Source organism: Takifugu flavidus, chromosome 18, assembly GCF_003711565.1.
Source record: "Takifugu flavidus isolate HTHZ2018 chromosome 18, ASM371156v2, whole genome shotgun sequence".
NCBI classification, from domain to species: domain Eukaryota; kingdom Metazoa; phylum Chordata; class Actinopteri; order Tetraodontiformes; family Tetraodontidae; genus Takifugu; species Takifugu flavidus.
Genome location: NC_079537.1, coordinates 7,263,528 through 7,287,333, shown reverse-complemented (window position 1 = coordinate 7,287,333; position 23,806 = coordinate 7,263,528). Strand labels below are relative to the sequence as shown.

General features: G+C 44.9%; 2 protein-coding genes across 7 annotated transcripts; both read left to right on the top strand.

Moving 5' to 3' along the window:
* Positions 1 to 287: 287 nt before the first annotated feature.
* Positions 288 to 12,363, top strand: LOC130514897 (TOM1-like protein 2). Of its 6 annotated transcripts, XM_057014785.1 has the most exons (16): positions 316 to 402; positions 2,909 to 2,993; positions 3,534 to 3,612; positions 3,714 to 3,863; positions 3,977 to 4,111; positions 4,193 to 4,327; positions 4,498 to 4,614; positions 5,032 to 5,165; positions 5,351 to 5,393; positions 6,023 to 6,194; positions 6,430 to 6,538; positions 7,002 to 7,077; positions 7,835 to 7,909; positions 9,438 to 9,497; positions 9,864 to 9,900; positions 9,989 to 12,363. In XM_057014785.1, exons 1-16 carry the CDS (start codon positions 351 to 353, stop codon positions 10,135 to 10,137), a joined length of 1,608 nt encoding a protein of 535 aa, XP_056870765.1. In that variant the 5' UTR covers positions 316 to 350; the 3' UTR covers positions 10,138 to 12,363. The 6 variants fall into 6 exon arrangements, with proteins under 6 accessions (XP_056870763.1, XP_056870764.1, XP_056870769.1 ...); XM_057014783.1 differs by having other exon boundaries at positions 288 to 402; positions 3,977 to 4,327; XM_057014787.1 differs by having other exon boundaries at positions 402 to 638; positions 3,977 to 4,327.
* A 1,143-nt stretch (positions 12,364 to 13,506) lies between these two features.
* On the top strand, positions 13,507 to 23,609 carry srebf1 (sterol regulatory element binding transcription factor 1). Its single transcript, XM_057014729.1, has 19 exons — positions 13,507 to 13,826; positions 15,746 to 16,282; positions 16,755 to 16,933; positions 17,053 to 17,175; positions 17,269 to 17,487; positions 17,582 to 17,696; positions 17,885 to 18,042; positions 18,153 to 18,372; positions 18,456 to 18,640; positions 18,732 to 18,993; positions 19,194 to 19,360; positions 19,482 to 19,650; positions 19,756 to 19,864; positions 19,957 to 20,066; positions 20,596 to 20,728; positions 20,876 to 21,041; positions 21,516 to 21,716; positions 21,935 to 22,046; positions 22,285 to 23,609. Exons 1-19 carry the CDS (start codon positions 13,721 to 13,723, stop codon positions 22,503 to 22,505), a joined length of 3,492 nt encoding a protein of 1,163 aa, XP_056870709.1. The 5' UTR covers positions 13,507 to 13,720; the 3' UTR covers positions 22,506 to 23,609.
* The last annotated feature ends 197 nt before the right edge of the window (positions 23,610 to 23,806 follow it).

The following is a 23,806-nucleotide window of genomic DNA, read 5'->3' as shown; positions in this document are numbered from 1 at the left end:
TGTAGGGCATTTGACGGAAAATGTCTTTGCGGTTTTTTTTTAGTAGTCGGCATTTTAAACGAATACTAGTCCACTAGTATTGGACGAATACTACTAAAGGTTTGTACAGTTGTTTATGAGTTCGTTTTGTGGACAGTGGTTCGAAAGGATAACGACTTCGTGATTTATGCGTTAAAAGAGATGGCAACCTCAAACGCAGCACGAGTGCTTATAATTGATTGACAGTGATTCCAGCCATACAGATGAGAGGCACCGTTTCTCAACCAATCACAAAAAGGTAGGCGGGACTTGATCGTTGCGCCTCTGGGCCGCAAACTCTGTCATTCTTGAGCGGATTGTTTGTTGTCGAAATGGAGTTCTTACTCGGCAATCCGTACAGCACCCCTGTGGGCCAGTGCATAGGTAAGTTTTAGTAAAATTCCCACATAACCTCATATACGCCGAGAGAGGACAAACATCGTATAGCTTTTATTTTTCAATTCGAGCTACCTAAGTTTGCGCCACTGAAAATAACGTTACCCTAGCATTTAGCGGGCATCATTGCAGCAAATGTCATACTTGGAATAAGCTTCAAGCTAATGTTAGCTTTCTAAGCTACCTAACGTTCCCTAATCACGGATGGATTTGTGCTTCTGCAGGTAAGTCTTCGTCTACGAGAGGATAAGAAAACAATTCAATTTTTACGCAAACTAAATGAATTACTTGCGGTTCAGTTACGTGGCTCAAGTCTGCCTTTCTCAGCCAAGTTCAGTGCTTCCCTCACTCCTGGACTAGTATATTAAAGGTTTGCTTATTTATTTATTTTTATTTAGCTTAGATTTCTTTTTTACTTATACCTCTACTATGTATTGGGTCTGTCCTGTAGTCTAGTGCTTATGTTGGTTTTGGAGAGGAAAGACATGGCCCACCCTTTGCTGTGGTTCCATCTCCCAATCTAGATTTCTTGTTGCTTGCAAAACAGCTCAGACTGACGAGGCGTTTCCCTATCTGCATCACCACAGAGGCACACAAAAGGCAGATAATCACTGCCAAAACGTGACCTTCTGGTCTATCTGGATGAAGTTCATATTAACAGAGGAATAAGTGGCTACCCTGGATTGACCCACCCAGCATTTCATTGTGATTTTAGTTTTATACAGGGACCACCAGCTTTTGGGTGTGCAAATCTTCTGCATATTGAATTGTGTTTGTCCTGTAGCGGTGTTGTGTTTCCCTGATACACAGCAAAAGACCAGCTTACCTGAAACAGGTAGGATCTCCTGAGGGATGCATCTTGAGTTATTTTTGCATGCTCAGACTTCTCATGTCATTTAGTGACAGGTCATACAGGTCTCCAGGTTAAAGATTATTGAGTAATGGTGCATGGAGAGACTTTCCGCTTATGTTTCTGTTTAATGTGCCCTTATTGAAGACACATTGTTTCATTTTCATTCAGATTCTATGAATAGGGGCTGTCACTGCTGTCAGTACTGTACTTCCTCCCACTGTACCAAAGTGAAGCCTTTTATATGTCCGTGCTTTCACTGTTGACATCATTCCTGAGTTCACACAGTAGCAGGTCGTAGAGCTGGGACATGCGCTTCCTGTTCTACTGTCACGCCACTAGCGTTCAATTTAATACTTTCATATTAATACGATTCATATCAATAGTTCCTCATATAATGCAGACATTTTATTAGAGTGCACCACTAGGAGCAAGTTAGAAACCTTAGTATTGCCTGTTGGGAGCTGTTATTTTGGCATCTTCTCAGTTTTGCTAGAGTCAGATCTTCTTCTGTTAGTTCATTTCAGGCAAAATCCATTTTAAAACGTCCAGCATCGAGACATGTTGCCGAATTGGAATATGTGATCCTATAAAGTGAAGCAAACCTGTTGAACGACACATGGAAAATGTGAGGGGTAAGAGACTGGGAAGGAGAAAATGTGGAGAGGTTGGGGTCAGACGCCAGCAGAGATCTGTGGCTTTGCTGGTGTGTGGTACAGCCTACCACTGTCAAAGCCGCGTGATCGACTGGTTTCACTGGTGTGGTGTCAGTTCCAGGGAAACATGGCCATGAATGACTGTAGTCAGTGGGTTTTTGACTTCATCAGCGTGGTGGTGATTGTTCGCTGTTCTCCTAGTGTGTTCATTTGGAGAGGTCGGGGGTTTATGCCTCTTTTCCGTCATCCTTTGGTGTCCTACCTTGATCTGGCAACCCCCGTGCACAGATTAATCTCAGTGGGAGTAGTGTGGCTGTTGCATGGTGTTCTTGAACGTTGCCTCGGGCAGAAATTACTTTATGATCTTTTGGAAATACTTCAATAAATTCCTTGCTGGAGAGTTTCAAAGAAATCTGCTTCCATATCCCCGAACATGTTGCTTAGCTAGAGCAGGAATGAGTCACGGATGTCAGGTTTGTCCAGCATTTACCCCCCCAGGAGGAGGGCGCCACGGCCCAGGGGGAGGCTCTTGGCCCGGCCACAACAGTCTGATTAGACCCTCCGTGCTTCAGGGATGGAAACTCCCCCACCCCCAACGTGACGGTGATCCTGCAAGATGTTAGCAGAGGCAGACGTGATGGATGGGTTCAAGGAGTGTGGAGGAAACCAGGCAAGGAATGTGCTGCCGCTTCACCCACGGTGGATGGTGTCATTTCCTCCATGTGACCAACAGGCCGTTAAATGGGTGGATGCAGTGCAGTTGAAAATAGGTCTTTGTGGCTGAGAACACAGTTGCATCACGCCCACAAATGGACTTCCAGCTGGCGTTTGGACCGTTTTGCACAGCGGGAACGACCAGGGCAACCGATGCCTGGCCCTTTTTAACTTGTTGCTTGTGTGTCGTCCGTAGTGGAAACTTTATGATTAGGACATGATTAGTGAATTTAGGCACATTCTAATCAATAAATCTCTTCAACTCTTTCTTCAGAGAAGGCCACGGATGGCGGCCTTCAAGCAGAGGACTGGACCCTCAACATGGAGATCTGTGACATCATAAATGAAACAGATGAGGGGTGAGCTCACACATCTCTGACCATTTCTGGGTCCACACGTCTGAAAATGTTATTGCAGAAAAATAAATGCTGACCTTTGTTGACCCCAAAAGGAAAACGCAGGGTGGTATTATCCATTTTTCCATCTTTTCCCCTGCCTTCGCACATATTTTATGCCCCCCCCCCCCACACACACACACATTGTGTCATTGTCTTTGCAGGACACACTAACTGCACACAGAAAAGGGTTTCTGCTCCACAGAACACAGCAGTTCTTGTCTTCATATGTCCATTCCACATTCCAGCTGGATTTTCTGATCGGAACAGTCATTTTCTGAAGATGATAGATTTTTTTAAATGCCCTCTCTCTCTTAATTTGTTTTCCTTCCAACGAGCGCTGAATCATCAGTGTGTGTAACAGTCAGAAGAGAGAAACAGATGGATGACAATGCTCTTTTTTTGGTCTAAATCATCAGACAGTTTCAATAGCATCTCCCAGAGAGGTGCAGAAATATTTCAACGGTTGAGCAGTGTCTTCCTGTCTTCTCTCCCCCCACCCAGGCCAAAAGATGCAATGCGGGCCCTGAAGAAGCGTCTCTGCGGCAACAAGAATTATAGAGAAGTGATGCTGGCACTAACGGTGAGAAGATGTGAATCTGGTTCTGGTCTCATCCCAAGATGGGAGCATCCAAACTGAGCCACCACATGAACCCCATCTTCCTTTCTCCCCCCTCTCTGCAGGTTTTGGAAACCTGCGTGAAAAACTGTGGCCACAGGTTTCATGTCCAGGTGGCCAACAGGGACTTCATGGACGGCGTGTTGGTCAAAATCATCGCCCCTAAAAATAACCCTCCTACAATCGTGCAAGACAAGGTGCTGTCGCTCATACAGGTATCAGAGCAGCGCTCCCTTCGTTTGTACTGGTTGTGGCAGCGCCGGTGGTGATTAACATGCTGGGTCGTTACATCTGTACGTCAGAGTTTTGTGTGTTTACCGTTGGACAGGCGTGGGCCGACGCGTTCAGAAGCAGCCCCGATCTTACCGGTGTGGTCCACATTTACGAGGAACTTAAAAGGAAAGGCGTTGAGTTCCCGATGGCGGACCTGGATGCGCTGTCCCCCATACACACGCCGCAGAGAGTGAGCGGGAACACACCCGAGCACTTGACAGCTTTAAATTCATTGCGATACCCGTGCTTTATGGGTACTTTTGTCTTCCAGGGTACACCAGAGGTCGACCCAGCCATGGTCAAGTACCTGGCCCCCGCTTCACCTGCAAGGACTCCGTCGCCGAGCCCTGCCTCCGCCACACAGGGCCCCCAGATGCCCAGCCCCTTTACAGCAACGCCTGAGCAGGTGAGCAGCCAAGTCAGAAATATTTTACCCTTAATGCTAACTAAAGTTACTGCTAACTAAGAGTCTGTGGATGTATCCTAGATAAACATAGACTGTTTTACATCACTCTCCAATCTTCAAGCCAGGATCTTTATCACACTCTGACCTTGTGTGACCTTGTGTGCCGTTAGATCGCTCGGCTGCGCAGTGAGCTGGATGTCGTGAGAGCAAACACCAAAGTCATGTCAGAGATGCTAACAGAGATGGTCCCTGGGAAGGAAGATGCTTCAGACCTGGAACTGCTTCAGGTTGGATTTGCATGATTACATGCTGAAAAGATAAACAATATGTTATTTGATTCTCCAGATTTTTGTGAAACCCTAAAAGTTCAGGACAACGTATTTATTTCTGAACGAGACAGCTAACGGTTTAAAATAATACTCATGTGCAACCACTAGAGGGTGTAATACGCCGTGTTAAACTTGTCTTTATTTCTAAAGAGGCAGCTGACTGTTGTGACGGTTTATTTCAACTCTAGCACCAGAGAAAATCACAGAATCTGAGTGAATTTTGGTGGCATTCTTGCAAATATTGAACTTTAATGTCACATTTTTATGATAAGTCTATAGTTGAGTAAGTTCCACCTCCCTTATCTGTGTATTGATGCATTGGCTGATCTGTACATGGATGTGTTGTTGTCCCCCCTCCCTCCATCCTCCGTCCAGGAGCTGAACAGAACATGCAGAGCGATGCAGCAGCGAGTGGTGGAGCTAATTTCACGTGTCTCTAACGAGGAAGTGACCGAGGAGCTGCTACATGTCAACGATGACCTCAACAACATTTTCCTCCGATATGAGAGGTAGATTGTGTGTTTACTGAATAAATACATTCCACCAGACAGGTGTGATATTTCCCAAGTTGACCAATGATTAATCGTGTTTTATGCTAACATGTTTAACACAGATCATCTCACAATGGTAAAATGTCTTTAAAAATTGAAATTAGTTTTAGCATTCAAATCAGGCTAGGCCTTCTGTCTTACAGGTATGAGAGATTCAGATCAGGCAAAGCCTCACAGAGCAATGAGGTAAGGACTGCCGAGGCAATTGAACACCCAAAATTGTGTTTTTGGTTTGTTTAATAGCTGGTTTCAAGGGTTTTGGTTACATTTGTTGCAGCCAGTATAATGCCTTCTTTAAAAAGTAGATAATTTTCATTCATACTCATTCATTTACTTGAATACAACTAAGAGATTTTGGAGTGCTGTAGCGTAACCCAAGCAGATGGCAGCGAAACACAGAGCAGAATTCAGATCACTTGAGCGTCCGTCACTCCATTACTGCTGGTGTATCGTGTTGACCTTTCTGTTCTGTCTGTCTGCGTTGCTGGCAAGCTGACGGAGGCAAGTATGACATAATTGATCTGCTCAGTCCCAGTTAACAGCCCAGTATGGACACATTTCTGTGGAGACTGTTAACACGTCTGCACTGCCAGAGTGGGAGAGCAGACCATCCATCTTTTCCTCAACACTTTTTTCCACACGTAGCTGTTAATCCTCAGTCTCACTTCGAGTTGTGGTTGATGTGTAGATAATTAACTCTCTAAAAGCTTCACTGTGTAATCTAATTTCCTTACCTTTCTTTGATCGCAGCAGAACTTCCATTTAATCATCTAATCAACGATCATCTTATTTGATATGCATTTATTTTTCTTCAGGTCCTGGATGAGGCAACAGAGGACAACCTGATAGACCTGGGCCCAGGCTCCCCAGCAGTGGTCACACCCAGAATAACCTCCAGTCCACAGCACAACTCCACCTCCAGAACCAGCACCACTCCAAACCCCGGCCAGAGTCCAGCCTCTCTGTCCTCAGCACTAGCTTGTCTCGGTATGAAAAGAATAGCCTCTGTTTTTAGCCAACATGACCCAGCTAGTCTCGGACAGGCAGCAGTTCCCTATAATCCCTCTATTTATAGTAAATCAACCCAACAGCATCAGCCAGTGTGTGTTTACTGGAACCTGCCTGCCACTAACATTTGATACATCTGATTTAATTGAACTTCAGTGTAGTTTGTTCTACTTTTTACTGTGGCTTATCTGCTGTCCTCGCTGCCCCCCCACAGATGTGGCTTCAGTGAGTGGAACCCTCTCCTCTCTGTCAGGCCACAACCAAGATGACTTTGACATGTTTGCCCAGACCAGGAGCAGCTCTTTGGCTGAACAACGCAAAAAGTGGGTCACCGTCTCTAGATTTGGCTTCTGGGGCAGATGACATGCTCTTTAAGCTCATTTAGCTGCTCTTCTCCAATTATAGATTTTAATCTGAAATCACCCCATGGCTGCTATTACCGTCCGCCGCATGTGGTTGTTTTTTTTTTTCTCTGCGTGTTTTAAATATACTGACCCAGGGTGCCGAAACCCAGTCCTCCAGGAGTGCAATCCAACCGGGGTTCGGGGCCCACTGAGTAGACAAACCTTTCACCTGGGGGCCCACCCGCCTTGGCCAAAGCCGCTTTTCCACCTGAGAAGACAGAAACCCCAGCTGTTTGCGGCCCTCCAGGACTGGGTTGCGACACCCCTGGAACAGAAAAACACAGTTGCAGATTGTTTGACTCACTTCCCTTATTTGTAACGGCCCCTCCGTTACAAAGTATTCTCCATTTAAATACTTTATTCTGCTGTTCTTCCCCCACAGTGTAAAATATGAGGACCCTCAGGCCCTGGGTGGTCTCGCTTCAGCTTTGGACGTGAGACAGCACAACACAACAGGGGTGAGTGGACGGACGCGTTGTGCTTCACTGCATGCGGCGTCCTGATCTGTTTTTTACGCTGTACTGACAACCGTCCCGTGGGCAGTGACACTTGACCTTTGGTCAAATAAAACAGCTTTGCGCATCACTAGAGTCAACGCGACGTGCCCGATGGTCCCCCCGTGAAAGTGTCTATTAATGATTAGAGGTAAACAGTCTGTTTTTTTTTTAGTATTTGCGTGGAGTAAATATTAATTCTGTCAGATGTATCGGAGATAAGTCTCTGGGCTTCTCAGCCCTCAGACGTGCTATCTCTACTTTTTTCAGTTTGTTCAGATAAAAATCCTCACACAGTCCACCAGAACACAGAGGTCAAGATTATTCTAGCCTCGCTGGCCGTTTGAGCACACATTGCATTATATTTGCATGGTTATCTGTGTGTACACAGATGAAACTCTTTTTTTGCTGTATGCAGACGTGCAACACTCTTCACGTGTACCACACCTGTGGGTTGAGTTGCCTTAGATGCCCTGTACAGAGAAACTGTCAATTTTCTCTCTTTTATTTTCCCTTTTTCATCTTTATGGGTTGATCCTTTCCTTCTCTTCTTTCTCCTTCACCTTTAAATGCAGCCATCTCTTGCATATTTGACTTCTCCCCCCCCCCCTCTCTCTGTCTCTCTCTGCCTCTCTGCGTTGTGTTCTGTTCTGGTCTGTGCTGTGGTGGGGCCTGCTGCCTTTCTTCTCTTGTGTAAGGTCTTGTTCTGTTGTTGATTCAGCTGAGGGTAAAAGGGGATGATAACCCAGCAGATCAGGAGCTGCCCATAGACAGCTGGCTTATTACCCAAGGAATGGTGAGGACACCAACCTGAGTCTGTCCTCCCCACCGTCCCTCCCCACCTCCCCCCTGTCTCCCATCACTCCTACACTCCACCTCCTGCACCGTCATCCACAGTCGTCTCATTTTTCATTTCACACGTCACTGGTGATAATGAACTAATTTCAGGTGTTTCCTCTCTAAGAAGAGCCACTTCCATGTTCCCCCTGGATGTTCCGCTGTAGTGCTGAGCGATGTAATGATACAGAGACCAGAAACATACACGACCGAACTGTTAAAAATCAGCAATGTAGTCAAGAATTCTCTATATCTTAAATCAGCCGCTTAATGTGAAGCGTCCATTTACAGTATATCGGCGGTATAAAATAAGGATTATATAGGATTTTCCTTATATTGCTCACCACTATAATGCAGATCTGGGCTGATGCCGTCCACTTTATCACTCTGCTCACATGTGTGATTCACCTTCAAACAGTGAAACAAATATTTGTACTCCACAACAATGAGAACGTGTTGGCAAAGACCTAAAATTCTCAACTGAGTCCACAAATACACGCAAATGTTGTGTAGTAGAGAATATTTGTCTAACATAGGATTTAATCAACTACATAACATTTAACACTAACCTGAAATAGACTAACTAACAGAAAAATAAGCTGTTATACAAGTTGAAATGCTCCTTTAACTGTGGAAACCTGCATCCTTTTGTGTAGCATTTAGCAGGGCCACAGAAGGTGTTTTATGGCTGTATTTCATGTCAGATTGACTTTAAAAAAGGACTTTGACTTTATTGCACAAGAAGTGGTGTATTAGACTGTCCTGGTGCTTCAAAGTTTGTGAACTCTTATATAATATTGATTTGCCGAAAACTTGTTGTTCAAGGGGCTTCTTGCATTCCACTTTTAGGACTTATATCAGTTTTGGATGATTTAGAAAAAAGAAATATCCTCATGCAGTGATAAAGGACCTTGGAAAGACTTCCAGAACTTTCAAGCACCACTTATTTTTACTTTTTGCTGGAGTTTCAGTTCCATGAAGCACAGTAGATGCACAGTTATTGGTCACCCGTGTGCAAGTGTGTGCGCGTGTGCGTGCATGTGTGTATGTATGTGTGTGTGCGCGAATGTGTGTTGTGCACATGTGATTGCCCTGCCAACTCAACAGTGCATTCAACGTCTCCCATCCAATCAGTCCCTTAATCATGTTCAAGCAATTTGCTAATTAACTAATGATGCGGGAAACTGGATGCTGCTGTTTGACGATCGCTTGGCAGCTGTTGGGCCGTGTCGGCACCACAGAAATAACGGGAATGACGCACAACCTGAGAACTCACTCCAGGCGTCCGAGACTCGCGTGGCCACACGAGAAGGTCGCCATTTTGGAAGGATTGCGTGTGATTTAGCAATTCTAATTTTCTTTCCCCATCTATTTTGATTCTACGTTCTGCGCCTCCTCTTATGTTTCTTTGTGTTTGTGCGTGACAATCTTTTGTTTTTGTCGTCTGGGTGTTGCTGTTGTGTGGCTTTGGTGCTACCCCTCGGTAGATCCCCGTATCGCAGTCCTCTGTCATGGATGACATAGAGGAGTGGCTCTGTGCTGATGTGGTGAGACCTCTTTACTTTGATTTATATCTTTCTGTCTCTCTTTCTCTCTTCCTCGGTTTCCATTTTTTGTTATCTCAATTCTTCTATCCATCACACAAATATTTCCTCTTTCGCAATAATCCAATATATTTCAGCCAATGACTGTTGTGTGACACTTGCACATGCTAAAGTAGAGCTAACTGTAGCTAAGTGCACGTGAATGATGATGTGGGCACCACACGTTTCCTTCACCTGTGGGCTGTGGTGGCGCCCAGTGTGGAAGGATGCATGAAAAGCATCGGACCGTCCTTCTTACAGCTCAGTGAGAGTTGTCATTGTGATCACTATTGAAATATAACTATTTTTTTTAAAATTTCTCTCCATTAGAAAGGTGATGCCACAGAGGAAGGAGTGACCAGTGAAGGTATGTGTGGTCCAGTAGCTGCAGGGCCTGTAACTGTTCCTGTTTACCCATCCAAAGATGATGAGCCCTTTCCTCATTTATTCTGCAGAGTTTGACAAGTTTCTGGAGGAGAGAACCAAGGCCACAGACTCTGTGTCTGCGTCTCCCCCCGGAGCTCAGCCTGCTCACCCCGCCCGCGCCCCTGGGGGCTCCCACAAGAAGGCCGAGCGGACAGAGGACACCCTCTTCGCCTTGTAGACTGTTCTCAGAGGAATCTCCGACATCTGAAGGTCCTTGTCCTCAAATGATTTCTCCCTAGCGTCCTCTCCTGTCCATTCCATCGCTGACTGGGTGGTGTAGAAAGCGATCTCCACCTCCGTGTTGCTCTCTTGTTGCTGTCGCTCTAACATGCAGAGGATCAATATAATTACTATCGATGGATGTACTCATTTGTGTGGGATCTACTACATCTCGTTTGTAACAGACTACCAAATGTAAAGCTGTCTAATGAAATAACAAATCTGGTGTCAGACTACTGGAAAAGTTAACCATAGGTCAATAATGTCAAAGAGAGGTGCACAAACATACCTGGGATGCCATCTTGAAAATCATCAGGCGCACCAATATCAACATGTGCGTTTAGCTCATCAACTGTTTGCATTTCTAACATGAACATTAGAGGCGGTCTCGTCACAATGTCCTCACTTTGGAGGAGGTCTCACGTCGGCCATCTCTATTTACAGCCTATGGTTAATACATCAGACCAGTTCTGAAGCGTACAGATTGTCATATTGTCTCCTCAAGCTACGTTTGGCTTATTTATGCACTTATCGTTTGACTCAAGCGTTTTAAATGGAAAACTTTTTTGGTCCAATGTGTCGGCAAATACTAAGTACAAATTTGCAATTCGCTGCCGGCATTCCTTTCATCAAAGGGAATATTCAAGGAAAGGATGATCCCAAGACCACTTGTTAGGGTTCTCTGTTACCTAATTGGACTAAGGGGAAAGAACATTCCTGAACGATTCACACAAAAAGCGACTTTGAATGAACCGTTATAACACTTTCAAAACATTCCAAAGAATACTATGGCTTTAAAGTGGAATGATCAGTTGGTTATATCTGTTCAACAGTAACTATATTTGTTGGAAAGTGTCCAGTCCCATGATACTTTGATATCAGTAAAGCAAAAAAAAAAAAAAGATTTTATTTTGTTGCTTCTGTTTATAAGATGGTTACTATTTTTCTATAGATGGGAAATAGTGTCTCGATAGACATTTTGCACATGTTTTCTACATGGAAGTGGCTTGTTGCAATGTAGGGTAGCAAGAATTTCTAGACAATTCTGTAAAAATTCACAAAATGTGGCATTTAAATGATCAGCAATGTACTAGTATAATCATACCTAACTGAAAGAACACACGATGTTGCAGGGGAGCTATTCATATAACCAGACCATCAGTTACTCCACATTATCTAATCTGTATACCTCAAACTACAATTGCTTTTTTAGTTTGTATATCTTGCCAGACATGTACTGACTCATGGCTATATTCAGTTTTTGTGTTATTAGCCCTGATTTTATTTTTATAGTTCACGTCATAAAGATAAATGTATGTAGCCATAACCGTTGCTCAGCTTTGCTGTTAAAAATCTGGGTTGTCGCGTGACGTATTTTTTTCTGGGATGAATTATTTGCATTTTGTGCCGCTGCCAACACTTTCTGCAATTTCGGCAAAGTAACTGGGGCCTGTAGTTTGTTTTCAAGCTCAGGTGCTGTTAGCTCGGTGACTGCTCTGCACTAAAAGGACCTGTGTGTATATTTGTGGATCGTTTGTGTCTGGAAATTGAGAATGACACACCTAGATATGGTTTTATAGTGTTTAATAACCTTCGCATACGAATGGCAGTGTTAAATTTGCTTAGCATTAAAATCTGTGTGGGTGTATTTCAACAACAAAGACCAAAAGCATTTTGATTAGAGGCATTCTTTATCCACTATCCAGGAGAGGGAAATATTTCTTGCACTTGTTAACCTATAGTCATTAAAATGTTCTTGTGTCTAAATGATCATTGTAATAAGGTCAGGAAGATTAATCATTGATGAGCTTTAACTTTTCTGATCTTGTATAACTGGTTGCAAGGATACTGAAATAATAGCTAAAATTACAATCACACAGGTTGAACAGAGATTATTAAATATGTAACAGATACCAATTTAAATTGGGTTTGTGTTCTGTTTATGTACATTGAATCATTTGCTTTAGTGCATTTGTTACTTGGATGATCTCACTGTTGCTACTAAATGTTTTAATGCCCGTGAAGCAGAGTTTAGAATGTGTTCTTTGAACATTGTTGATATGTGTCTGAATTGTGTCTGGCTGTGCCATCTACTGCAGTTACTAATGGTCAGAATTTCTGATGAGCCAACACACATCCGGGAACGCCCATTAAACACTAGCCAAGTTTGACCTCTACCTCAAAACTGCTCTGGTTATTTTATGACTTGGGATTTTCTGATGTCTGACTTTTGCATAATGCTGATGCAACCCGGCGGCAATCTTACAGGGGTCATTGAACGTCACACGAGCTCCTCGGCTACATCATCTGCTCAATGCATATAAAATGTAAACAAGTCTTGCTCAGAAGGATTCCATACATACTTTTTGTTTTAAATTAGTCCTTTGTGGAAAACTATAAATTAATGTGTGCAAGCTAATTACCCATAATACAATGATTTGGATGACTACTTCCCCTTGCTGTCTACTATCTCTAGTACTACACTAGGTCACTGACCCATTTCTCCACACACATTTGTGGGGGCTTCCTCCTTTGTTTATGGCACAAGTGTCCACACTGTAGTTATACTATAGTTATTGCTAATCTGAAATTAGCCTTGGGCCTTTGTTTATGTTATGAAAAATATACACACTTTGGGAGAAACACAAAAAAAATTCTAAAATTTAGAAAATGAAAAATCTTAATAAAACACAAATTTTCTATATCTATATTGTTATGTTAATTGATATAAATACAGTTTACTTCCCCTCCGCTCTCGATCTCTAAACATGATGTAATCCTTTGCCGGTGGCTGTGACGTCATATCACCCCACTCGGATCCTCAGCTTCCCATTGGACCTTTCCACTGGTTCTACAGGAAGAGACTCTCCGAAGAGTCTAACGAACTTGCTGCGAGCTGCACCCGCCCCCCTCCACTGTGATTGGTTGATGCCAGCAAGCCCACAATAAACAAATCCATGCTGTTCTCCCAAAAACACTTTGTGCTGAAATATGTGCAATTAATATCTGTACATAAACGTCATTAAGAGTAGGGAATAGGCATTCAAATACATCTTATATTGCTTTTGCACATAATCTGATGTAACAACAGATCTATGCGTCTTTAAAAATATCTGTTTTTCGTTTAGATTGATGACCATATTTGTTTATTAATGGGTAATATAATTTTAAAATGCACGTCTCGATCAGTCACTTCTCCAGCTCAGTAATAAAAATAACTGATGTTCCAATACCTGGGAATCCAGTTGGACTCCACTCATTGGATGATGTGCTTGTCAATCACAACAGAGTGGGCGGGCTCGGTCACTTGCTTCTGCAAGCATGTTACTACTGAATAAGCCCCACTGTTTGGTTTGACATGTTTCCGCAGATGATCTTGGGAGTACTGAGTTGACACATTGATAGTAAAGTTGCAGTTTACTTTTCGCGTAATTCCGGTTGTCTTTGGATTTTGACGCTTTGGCAAATGTAGGGACTTTAAAGTTTTCCTTTCTGCGCGGTACAATAGTCTACATTACAGAGGAGGACAGAGGATAGCAAAAATGAACAGCATGTCTTTTGACGATTCTTCGTTGGATAACCTGGATCCAACCCTGCCGCTTAATGACCCCAGCGATATTGACACAGCCCTCTTAAGCGACATTGATGGTAAGAACTGATATCAAGTATTTGCTGGATAATGCCATATTTGATGTAAAAAACTACTAACAAGGTTGAAACGCTTTGCTATGCATACCAACAGACATTAGAGCGCTTCTGTCTTTTCTGCAATGTTACTGCAGGAATTTTGCTAGTATTTTTTAACAACAACTGTGCTGTACTATATGTTTGAATACACTAAAAATACATTTATTGCTGATTTTGAAATCGTCCCTGAAATTCATCTCACCCGCTACCATTAGCTTAAATAGCTAACCGTTAAATTGTCTTTTCAGATACAGTAATTGCAATCATTAGATTTTTGTGCTGTCCCCAAATGCAACATTGCAACCATATCAGAAATCCGATGTGTATAAAACTTAACTAGACAATTAAAGCTTAGCAGAGGCTAACCCGGTGGAGCTAACGTGGTGGTTAAAGCTCGTGAGTACGCCCCGCCCCCATCTTGCTTCTCAGACATGGGTTACTGTCGTTCATTCCTCCCCGTGTTGAGTTCACGGTACCCGGAGTGTAAACAAACTGCATCCAGATTTGCGGTTTATTTATTTTTTAAAGCCTTTTATTTTTAAAGTCTAAAGAAATTACCACAGTGTAAGCGTTGACATGAGTAATATATACAGCCTTTCTGATTGTGGCCGTCAGTAACCCTTGTGACGCTGCAGGACGGCGACACCGTGAGAAGCGCTCTGTCTCAGTCGCGCGCGCGCGCGTGTCTTGGCTGAGCTGCAGCGCGAGTCTGTCAGACGCGCTCTGATTGGTCAGGAGCGATCACCTCATATAAAACACTGGCGTACAAATCCGTCTTTCTCCCGTTTTACTGCAGACAAAACATAAACGCATCGTTGAGATTATAAACCTTTCATAGGGACCTTAATATAATCGGCATTCCAGCTTTAAATAGTAAATCGTCAGTCTATTATTATTATTATTATTATTTCCTTAGTCTATTTGAGACAACCACATTGGTCTTGAGTTAATAACCACTTTTGTGTGATTTGGCCCACAGAAATGCCATTTTCTTTGTTTTTTCTTTTCTTTTTTTTAAAGAATGCATTCAAAGATTGCAGTCTTCAGTGACTTGTGGTATTTACTTGTAGCATTCTGCCTAATTTACACGTGGTTCCCATGACTCAATGGCGTCTTTACCCAGCCCCGAGGGCCACGATCCAAAAGGGTTTTATGGCCCTTGTGCCTTGTTTTGACATCTGTGTATGTAACTGGGCACCTATTTGAATGTTTTTATCTTTATATGTTACTCATCTTTACACAATAGCATCAATGCCATCTCAGCGCTTCAGCTAAAATATTGCTGAAGTATTATTGAAGAAGAAAAAAAACAATCCATGTGTGTCTTTAATTTGCAACATTACCGTTATTTCAATTATGACTCACCCCCATTATAATACTATAAATCAGAAGGATGTTAGGTGACTTCCAGGTTCTGTTAATTATTTGTGTGGTATTCTAACATTAGCAGCTTTTGTGCAACCTTGATTACAATTTGTCTGTTCCGAGCCTGTAGGGGAGAGTTTAGGCCAAGCATATTATAACAGTATTCTCCTAAATACCAGTGTAACGTTGCTGTTAAAAACATCTTGTCAAGATTGAGCATTGACTATTTTTTGGGCTTTTTTTTAGTCACAGTACCGATGTTATATTGAAACATTTTCTTTCTATGGTGTTACCACACCATGTTTTGTGTGTGTTAAAATTGACAGCATTTGATAGAAAATATTAACTGCCTTCTAAAGCAGCAATAAACAATGGAATGGTGATGTCTGGTAACACTAGTATCATGGAACTGATGGAGTTATAGTTGCACTGAACTTGTCTACATTTCCATTCTTGGTACTAAATTATTATGTTTGGTTGATGGCACTGATGTTGGTTATGATTTCATCCTTCAGACATGCTACAACTCATCAATAACCAGGAAATGGAGTTTGGAGGACTGTTTGACAACCCTCCATACACGGGACTGCATACTCCTCAAGAGCTTCCTAGTTTGACCCAAGGTGTAAGCCCTGCCCCTCCTACCATCACCACTGCAGCACCTCCATCTTCATCATCTTCCATCCTCAGCAGTAGCCCCCACCTGGATGCGCTCCTGGGTCCTCCCATCATACGCACTTCCTCCAATTCCTTTCAGCATCCCACCTTCCAGCAGTCCCCCCTCACCCAGGTGTCCAGCCCCACACAGAGACAGCAGACAGCCACCCCGAAGGTTCCGAGTGTGGAGCAGCCTAAAACGAACCTCAGCCCCTCTTCCCCAGTACAGGCTAGTTGTCCTCACGGTTCACCAGGCCCAAACCCGGGCGTCACCTCCACACCGCACGGCGTCTTCACCTCGCCTGCGCCCCAGAGTTCACCCCAGGCACAGATTCAGACCCAGAGCCCTGCCCAACAGCCACAAACCAGCTACATCAACAAGAACAGTCTCGCAGGTAAATGCATTTGACAGTTTAAAATAATAAAGGCATGATAATACCCCTGAGAAGGATAACCACACAATTACATAAACACATTTTCTTAAATTGTATGACAAATGTTAACAGGGCTGTAATGCAGCATTGGTTTTCCCAATGTTGCGCAATATAATCAATAAAATGACTCGTGTTTATGGTTAAAGGGTCATTTGTAGGTTAAGAGGTGATTTGTGGTTCATGTTGTACGTAGTTAGAATTTTAACTTTAAATGATTTCAGCTGATCACATATTTAAGTGCTAATCTAATCAAGCGCACTCAGCAGTTTTCTGTATGATGCTTTTGTTATTGCTCTGCTCTGTCTCACATTCCCCTGAAAGTGGGGTCGTTTTTCTGTCCTGATGGACTCTCTCCTCATTGTCCCAACAGTTGAACATGTTTGAAACTGATACATTACAGCGATAGTTCTGTAATGGCTGAACTCTCTTGCAGTTGGCAGTCCCAGCACCGTGACTCCGACCACTCTCAGCTTGTCATCCTCACCTTCAAATGTCCAGCCAGCAGTGACTGTCCAGACCCAGCTCCAGGGGCTGACTACCACGTCTCCCCTCTTAGCCACATCAACGAGCATGCCAACCCAAACTATCACTTCTCATGTACAGCAAGTACCCGTGAGTGCATTTGGAAATATCTTCAATTGTGTGTAAATGTGGACAATCTTCATCTTGTCTCTACACATTGGAAATACAAGACACTTTATATGTCTAATGTTTGTATTGTGTTTTCTCAGGTGTTGCTACAGCCCCAGTTCATCAAAGCTGAGTCTGTACTGCTGACGACATTGAAGCACGACCCCTGCATGGTTACTACTGTGGCCACCACCACAACTCCAGTACAGAGCACTTCACTGCAGGTGAGGACATCAGACATCAACTGAGATATGTTGCTGAAAATTGTGATCACAGTTCTGTCACTAAAAGCTTTATGGGATCAAATTTCATTTCAGGCCTTTATGGGAGGGGGAACCATCCTGACCACAGTGCCCCTAATGGTGGATACTGACAAGCTTCCCATAAACCGCATTGCCATTGCTGGCAAGCTGGCTGGCCAGCCACCCAAGGGAGAAAAGCGCACAGCTCACAATGCCATCGAGAAGCGCTACCGCTCTTCTATTAATGACAAAATCATTGAACTCAAAGACCTGGTGGCTGGCACAGAGGCCAAGGTATGAAGAATATCCTTCACTTTGAATCTTGCACTTTGTAGGAGTGAAAAGAGACTTTCTTTGGCAACGATCCTGTTTCTTTTTCCCTTTTCAGCTTAATAAATCAGCAGTCCTGAAGAAAGCCATCGACTACATTCGTTACATGCAGCAAACCAACCAGAAACTCAAACAGGAGAACATGGCTCTTAAAATGGCAGCCCAGAAAAACAGTAAGTAGTTCAAAACCTTTTTCCTTTTCTCTGTAGTTTATTCCAGCCCCTCAAGGTTCAGTTGACCTGGTGTGATGAGGTCTAAATCTAAAGATGGCTGCTGTTGTTTTGAATGAATGTCTTTACCTCAGGAACGCAGTGCAGCCCGCTTACTGCTCTGCTCATCTTTCTGCCGCTTCTTTCCTCAGAGTCCCTTAAGGACCTGGTTGCCATGGAAGTGGACAATGTGACTGATGAGAAAAACGTACTGCCCACACCACCAGCCTCTGATGTGGGCTCCCCCACCTCTTTTTCACAGTGTGGCAGTGACTCAGAGCCTGACAGTCCCATGGCAGAGGACACCAAAGTAAACTTGTTTTAACATTCAAGCCAAAAAAACCAAAACCTCATTAGCAAAATAAAGGCCACATTTCCACTGCTTTTATTAACTAGCACAAATAATTCTCTTCTCTGCAGCCAAATGTTGGCATGTTGAACCTGACAGCAGCAGGCGAAAGTGCTGGGGGCATGCTGGATCGCACCCGGATGGCACTGTGTGCCTTCACTTTCTTCTTCCTTTCCCTAAACCCCCTGGCCACCCTGTTCTTCTCATCTGGCAGTAGTAGTTCAGCTGAAGGTGCAGCGTCTGTTTCTACCCATCATGCGGGAAGGACGATGCTCGGCGTGGACGTTGCAGGTACAAACCGAAGTATCTGATGTAAAAAGAAAAGGAATCTTTGGATATCTTTCACATGTTTATTAAAAATGTGTTTTCTGCAGCTGACTCGTGGGGCTGGATGGACTGGATGCTGCCGACTATACTGGTCTGGCTACTGAACGGTGTCCTGGTGTCAGGTGTCCTGATCCGGTTGTTGGTATATGGAGAACCTGTGACAAGACCGCATTCTGGATCCTCTGTATTGTTCTGGAGACACCGCAAGCAGGCAGACCGGGACTTGGCAAGAGTGCGTTTTTGTTTTAAACTGGGGGCTGATTAAATCAAATAATCTGCCAATCAAACTCTTTGCTCACCATCTGATACTTCTATACTTTCAGGGAGATTTTGCTCAGGCCAGCCAGAACCTCTGGACCTGTCTAAAGGCCCTTGGTCGTCCTTTGCCCACCTCTCAGCTGGACCTGGCCTGCGCAGCCCTCTGGTCTTTGTTGCGCTTCTGCCTCCAGCGTCTGTGGGTGGGTCGCTGGCTGGCCACCCGGGCTGGACGGCTGCGATCTGACCGCCCCCTACAGGAAGATGCATGCAAGAGCAACCGCGACGCTGCACTGGTTTACCACCGCTTGCATCAGCTACATATGACAGGTTTGGTCGGTGGGAAACCACCTAGTAAATGTATTGGTGCATCAGAGGAAACGCTGTTGGGTGGCTTATTTCACTTGATCAAAGAGCTACAGAGTCACCCCTGTTGTTAGTAGAGTGAGCAAATAAAAGGCTCAGATTCCAGTTTCAAACATTTTACCAGTCTACTATAAATATACAAACAACAGTGTCTGTGAATGCAGGTAAGCTGAATGGTAGCCACCTGTCAGCCGTGCACATGGCTCTGAGTGCAGTCAACCTGGCTGAGTGTGCTGGGTCCTGCCTGCCTGTGGCCTCTCTGGCTGAGGTCTACGTCTCTGCAGCTCTGCGAGTCAAAGCCAGCCTCCCGAGGATCCTGCATTTTACCTCTGTAAGATCACTTTTTCCCAGATTTAAAAATTTTTTTTTTATTGAATGGTCACTTTTAATAATCAGATCTCCACTGAAGCAAGCCATCCTTTCTAAACTATATTTCTTCTTTCTTATTTCAGCGCGTATTCCTGAGCAGCGGCCGCCAGGTATGCCTGTCAGCCAGCGGGAGCGTGCCTCCGGCTATGCAGTGGCTCTGTCACCCGCTCGGTCACCGATTCTTTGTGGATGGAGACTGGGCTATCCGCAACATTCCCAGAGAAAGCATATATAGTCAGGCTGGCAATACTGGTCAGTGCTGAAATACCACCCCCATTTCTGAATGAGTGCACCCTCTTTTAAGCACAACTGTTGCGTATTACCGTACTCACGTTAATGCCTCTGGTACTTTTCCAGTGGATCCTCTGGCACAGGTGACGCAGGCATTTAGAGAACACCTCCTGGAGAAGGCCTTGTACTGCATGGCGCAACCCTGTGGAGATAAAAACACCAACCCGGGCAAAGGGTGAGGCATGAATGCGTGATGGATAGATTCGGTTCATAGATTATAAATATTTGATTGTACTGACCGGTCATCCTGCATGTGTCCATCCACAGAGAGTATGCTGATGCTCTCGAGTACCTTCAGCTTCTGATCAGTGCGTCCGATGCAGCTGGGGCAACCAGCCAGTCTTTTGCTATTGGTTCCAACATGGCCACCGTCACCGGTAAGTTATTAATAGCAAATACCCCTGGCCTTATTTTGCTGGGTCATTCCGATTTCCTCAGCAATTCGGAAAGAAGGGAGCCGTAAAATGAAGTCCATTTTTGTTTTGCTGGGTCATCTTTCAACCTTCCACTCTACTTTTTCACGGGGGATCACTGATCTGAGCAAAAGGGGGGCCTGATGAACGCCACGCGTCGGCTAGATTGTTTCATCCATCTTGCTCTGTTAAATCGGAGATCCGCTCTTTGTGGATTTTAATGGAGAGACTGTTCCTGGCTGAGACTCTGGCTGCTTCCACAGTGTTAGAAGTGGGGTGTTTATTGGGTAGTACTTCGCTCCCGAGGGACTCTTCAGAATCGTTCCTCTCAGCATTTTGGGACAGTGCCAGAAGGGGGGAAACTGATTGTTTTTATATTGGAGTCGCTCAGACCAGCTGTGCGCCTCAGCTTTGTCTCATATTTGTTAAATATACGTCAAATATTTGCAGGTGGGGTTTTCCATGTCATACTTGAAGCCATTTTGTGTTCCAGGCTGCGATCCCCACTCCAAGTGGTGGTCCTCCATTGTGGTGGTGATCATCAACTGGTTGCAAGGAGATGACGCCGCTGCTGAGAGGCTGTATCCGACCGTGGAGCACTTACCCCGCAGTCTGCTGAACGCAGAGTAAGTCAGACACCCACGCACGCGCGCGCGCTCGCGCATGTCTGCAGCCAGTTTGTTGCATAACGTTTATCTGCCGATGTCACGCAGACTCACATGCCCACCACTTTAACCTGTGTCCTCTCACCCCCACCCTCTTAACTCTGTCAGGAGTCTTCTGCCCAAGGCAAGTCTGAATATATTCAGGGCGGTGCGAGCTCTGCTGTCCAAGCCAGAAAACTGCCAGTTGAGTCTGAGCTACAGTGACAAGGCCAGCGCCCTGCTACGAGACAGCCTCAACCTTGGACCACACTGCCACAGCTCCAGTTTAGACAAGGTGCGCTACCAGTCCCACACAGGCCCATGCAGAGTGCATGTTAATGTCACAACAGCGCAGATCTCCTCTGAAGGAAGTGCTGCAGTGGCGACGACGCAGGTGAAAAGATAAAAGCAGGAAAGTCCCTCCCTCGAATATCCCAGCACGTCAGCACAGACGCCTCTGAACGCTTCCTCCTCTGGCGGTGGCGCCAGCGGGTGGACGGCAGCTTGGGTCAGAGCTGGGGTGCATTGTAGTTGCATTGCATGTGTGTCACAGAGGAGTGCAATGTACCTGCACTGCAACACAGAGCTGCACCACGTACAGCAGGACTTGCATAACCTACTGGAAGATATCGTGTAATGTTCAAAGGGGAGATTCATGCCTTGAGTCAGATTTCCTAACCGATATAATGTTGTATTGAGATATAACTATTGTGCCTTTATCATACTAATAACGTATTATATACTATTAATCTTCTCCTTGTCTCTTTAGGTGGTCCAGCTGCTGTTGTGTGATCTTCTGCTTGTAATGAGGACCAATGTGTGGCGCCTACAGCAGCAGGGGGCCAAGCAACCAGGGAGCAGCTGCCCTTCAGGGGTCCACCAAGCCTCCCCTTTAGAGCTCCAAGGTTTCCAGCAAGATCTCAGCTCTCTCCGCAAGTTGGCCCACAGCTTTAGGCCTGCAGTTCGGAGAGTAAGTAGAACTTAGAGACGGGCTGAGCTGCATGGTTGGTGGCTGCCTGAGATGGCACAGAGGAGTGCATAACAGGTAGATGCAGATGTCCTGCGCCCATATTTGGAGGCAGCACAGATTCTTACGGGGGTTTTGTTAATATCCTGAGGCAGGTGTTCAGCGGTTGTTCCCGTCCTCCCTTCATCTGTTCTTCCTCACCCCTCACTTCTCCTTTTCAGTTGTTCCTACATGAAGCGACAGCCAGGCTGATGGCAGGGGCCAGTCCCACTCGCACGCATCAGCTCCTGGATCGCTCCCTGCGACGGAGAGCAACACCTGGAGCCAAAACAGGTGCGACTGTGGATTCAATTTTTGTTCCTACACCCCCATCCAATTACCAGCAGGAAGTCTGCCTCAAGCAGAACGGTCTCCTAGCATCTCAATAAATTCGGGTCATATTTTTGTTTGCCTGGTTGTGTTTGTGTTTGTGTAGAAGCCAAACAGGTTTCCCACTGGTGATGATGTTGAGGAAAAAAAAGCTCCCTCTGAATTACCTAAAATTCTAACAATCTTTGTTTGTTGGACGCAGACGAGTGTGAGATGCGGCCAGGGCAGCGCGAGCAGGCAGAGGCCGTGATGCTGGCGTGTCGCTACCTTCCCCCCTCCTTTCTTTCGGCTCCTGGCCAGCGGGTGGGAATGCTGGCGGACGCCGCTCGCACCCTGGAGAAGCTGGGAGACAAGCGGACCCTCCACGACTGTCAGCAAATGATCATCAAGCTGGGCAGTGGCACCACCGTCACCAACAGCTAGACGAAAACGGACTGGAAGACGAAGGGAAGGGAGCGAGAGACATGCAGGGACTCTGTACGTAATCATCTCTTACATGATAAAAGCTCACAATCGACCACCCCCCCCGTTCACATGGAGATTGATGGATCCAAACAGACTTATTCAGTCAATCAGATCGGTTTCAGACTGCATTCTCTTCACGGACTGTCCCTTACTCGACCCAAACCCCAGCTCAGGAGGCACTTGTGGAGGTGGGGGTGTTTGTCTCCCCTCAGAAGAGTGCAACGCCTCATCTGGCCACTGAGTGGCGCCATCACAGTTCACTGCGAAGCGCTGCACGCCTGTGAAGATAACAGTGCGATATGAGATGAGTCTCGTGCGTTTACTGTGCACCCCCAACACCAGCACGGCACACACAGTCTTATCAACACAGACGCACGTCTACGTGCAGGAGTGCATGTGTGTTGGAGTGGCAGACGGCTCCGGTTGGCCGCATTTGGAGATTAGAGGTGAGCCACTGCACTGGCCCCTTGAGGCTGATTTCATTAACAACGCTAATGTTAAGCTTTTTTTTTTTTGCTTATATTGGCCGTGTACATAGTTTGAAACGTATTTATCTTCATTCTGAACTTTGATTAAGCAGTATTTTGCCTAAGCGGAGTAATAAATGATTCTTTTCTTACTGTAAGTGTTTATTTGGTCCCATCTGACCAGGCTAAATTAATGTAGTTGCTGTGTCGTACTGCAGTGGTGATGAGTGTCCGATCATTAGCCACATCTGTTAGCACACTGGTGAAGCCTCCACACCAACCTCAGAACAGCCCACGTCATCATGTGGCTCCTTCTGTAGGTCTGAGATTAGGAGCAAGTCCTGCGCTTTAAGTGATATTTTCCACATTTCACCCACTTTTTTTTCTTCCAATAGAAAACTGTAAAAACATTTTAAGGAGAAAACAGTAGCCGTTCTTTCGTTTTCAGAGTTTCTTTTAGGTCTGACTGAGAGATGTCGGATTTAAAATGACTAAAATGAATGAGTTTCTTTGTGCGCTTCCTTGCACCTTTTCATTAGTTTTTTTTGCATTCTCTTTGTTATGATGTAAATATTAAAGCATTTTCTAAGAAAAATAGTGTTAATGTGTTCCTTTTTAAAGATTAAACTAAGAACTCAAACTGGATTACCTTTAAAAATCAGCAAAGCGTTTGTTCAGCACTGATTGGGCAACAGCTGAAACGGAGTTTTAAAGATTCTCCCCACTTTGTTGCATCTGTCAGGGAGGTAATTATTACATTTTGAGTGCCGGCTGCTGCTGCTAACATCGGTT

Bases quoted from the DNA above. Each gene is read 5' to 3' on its own strand.
- srebf1 (XM_057014729.1), top strand. From the start codon at position 13,721: ATGAACAGCATGTCTTTTGACGATTCTTCGTTGGATAACCTGGATCCA. The intron at 16,934-17,052 runs GTGAGTGCATTT...GTGTTTTCTCAG, and splicing joins CTCATGTACAGCAAGTACCC to GTGTTGCTACAGCCCCAGTT. The intron at 18,373-18,455 runs GTACAAACCGAA...TGTTTTCTGCAG, and splicing joins GCTCGGCGTGGACGTTGCAG to CTGACTCGTGGGGCTGGATG.
- LOC130514897 (XM_057014783.1), top strand. From the start codon at position 351: ATGGAGTTCTTACTCGGCAATCCGTACAGCACCCCTGTGGGCCAGTGC. The intron at 403-2,908 runs GTAAGTTTTAGT...CTCTTTCTTCAG, and splicing joins CCCTGTGGGCCAGTGCATAG to AGAAGGCCACGGATGGCGGC. The intron at 6,539-7,001 runs GTGGGTCACCGT...CTTCCCCCACAG, and splicing joins TTGGCTGAACAACGCAAAAA to TGTAAAATATGAGGACCCTC.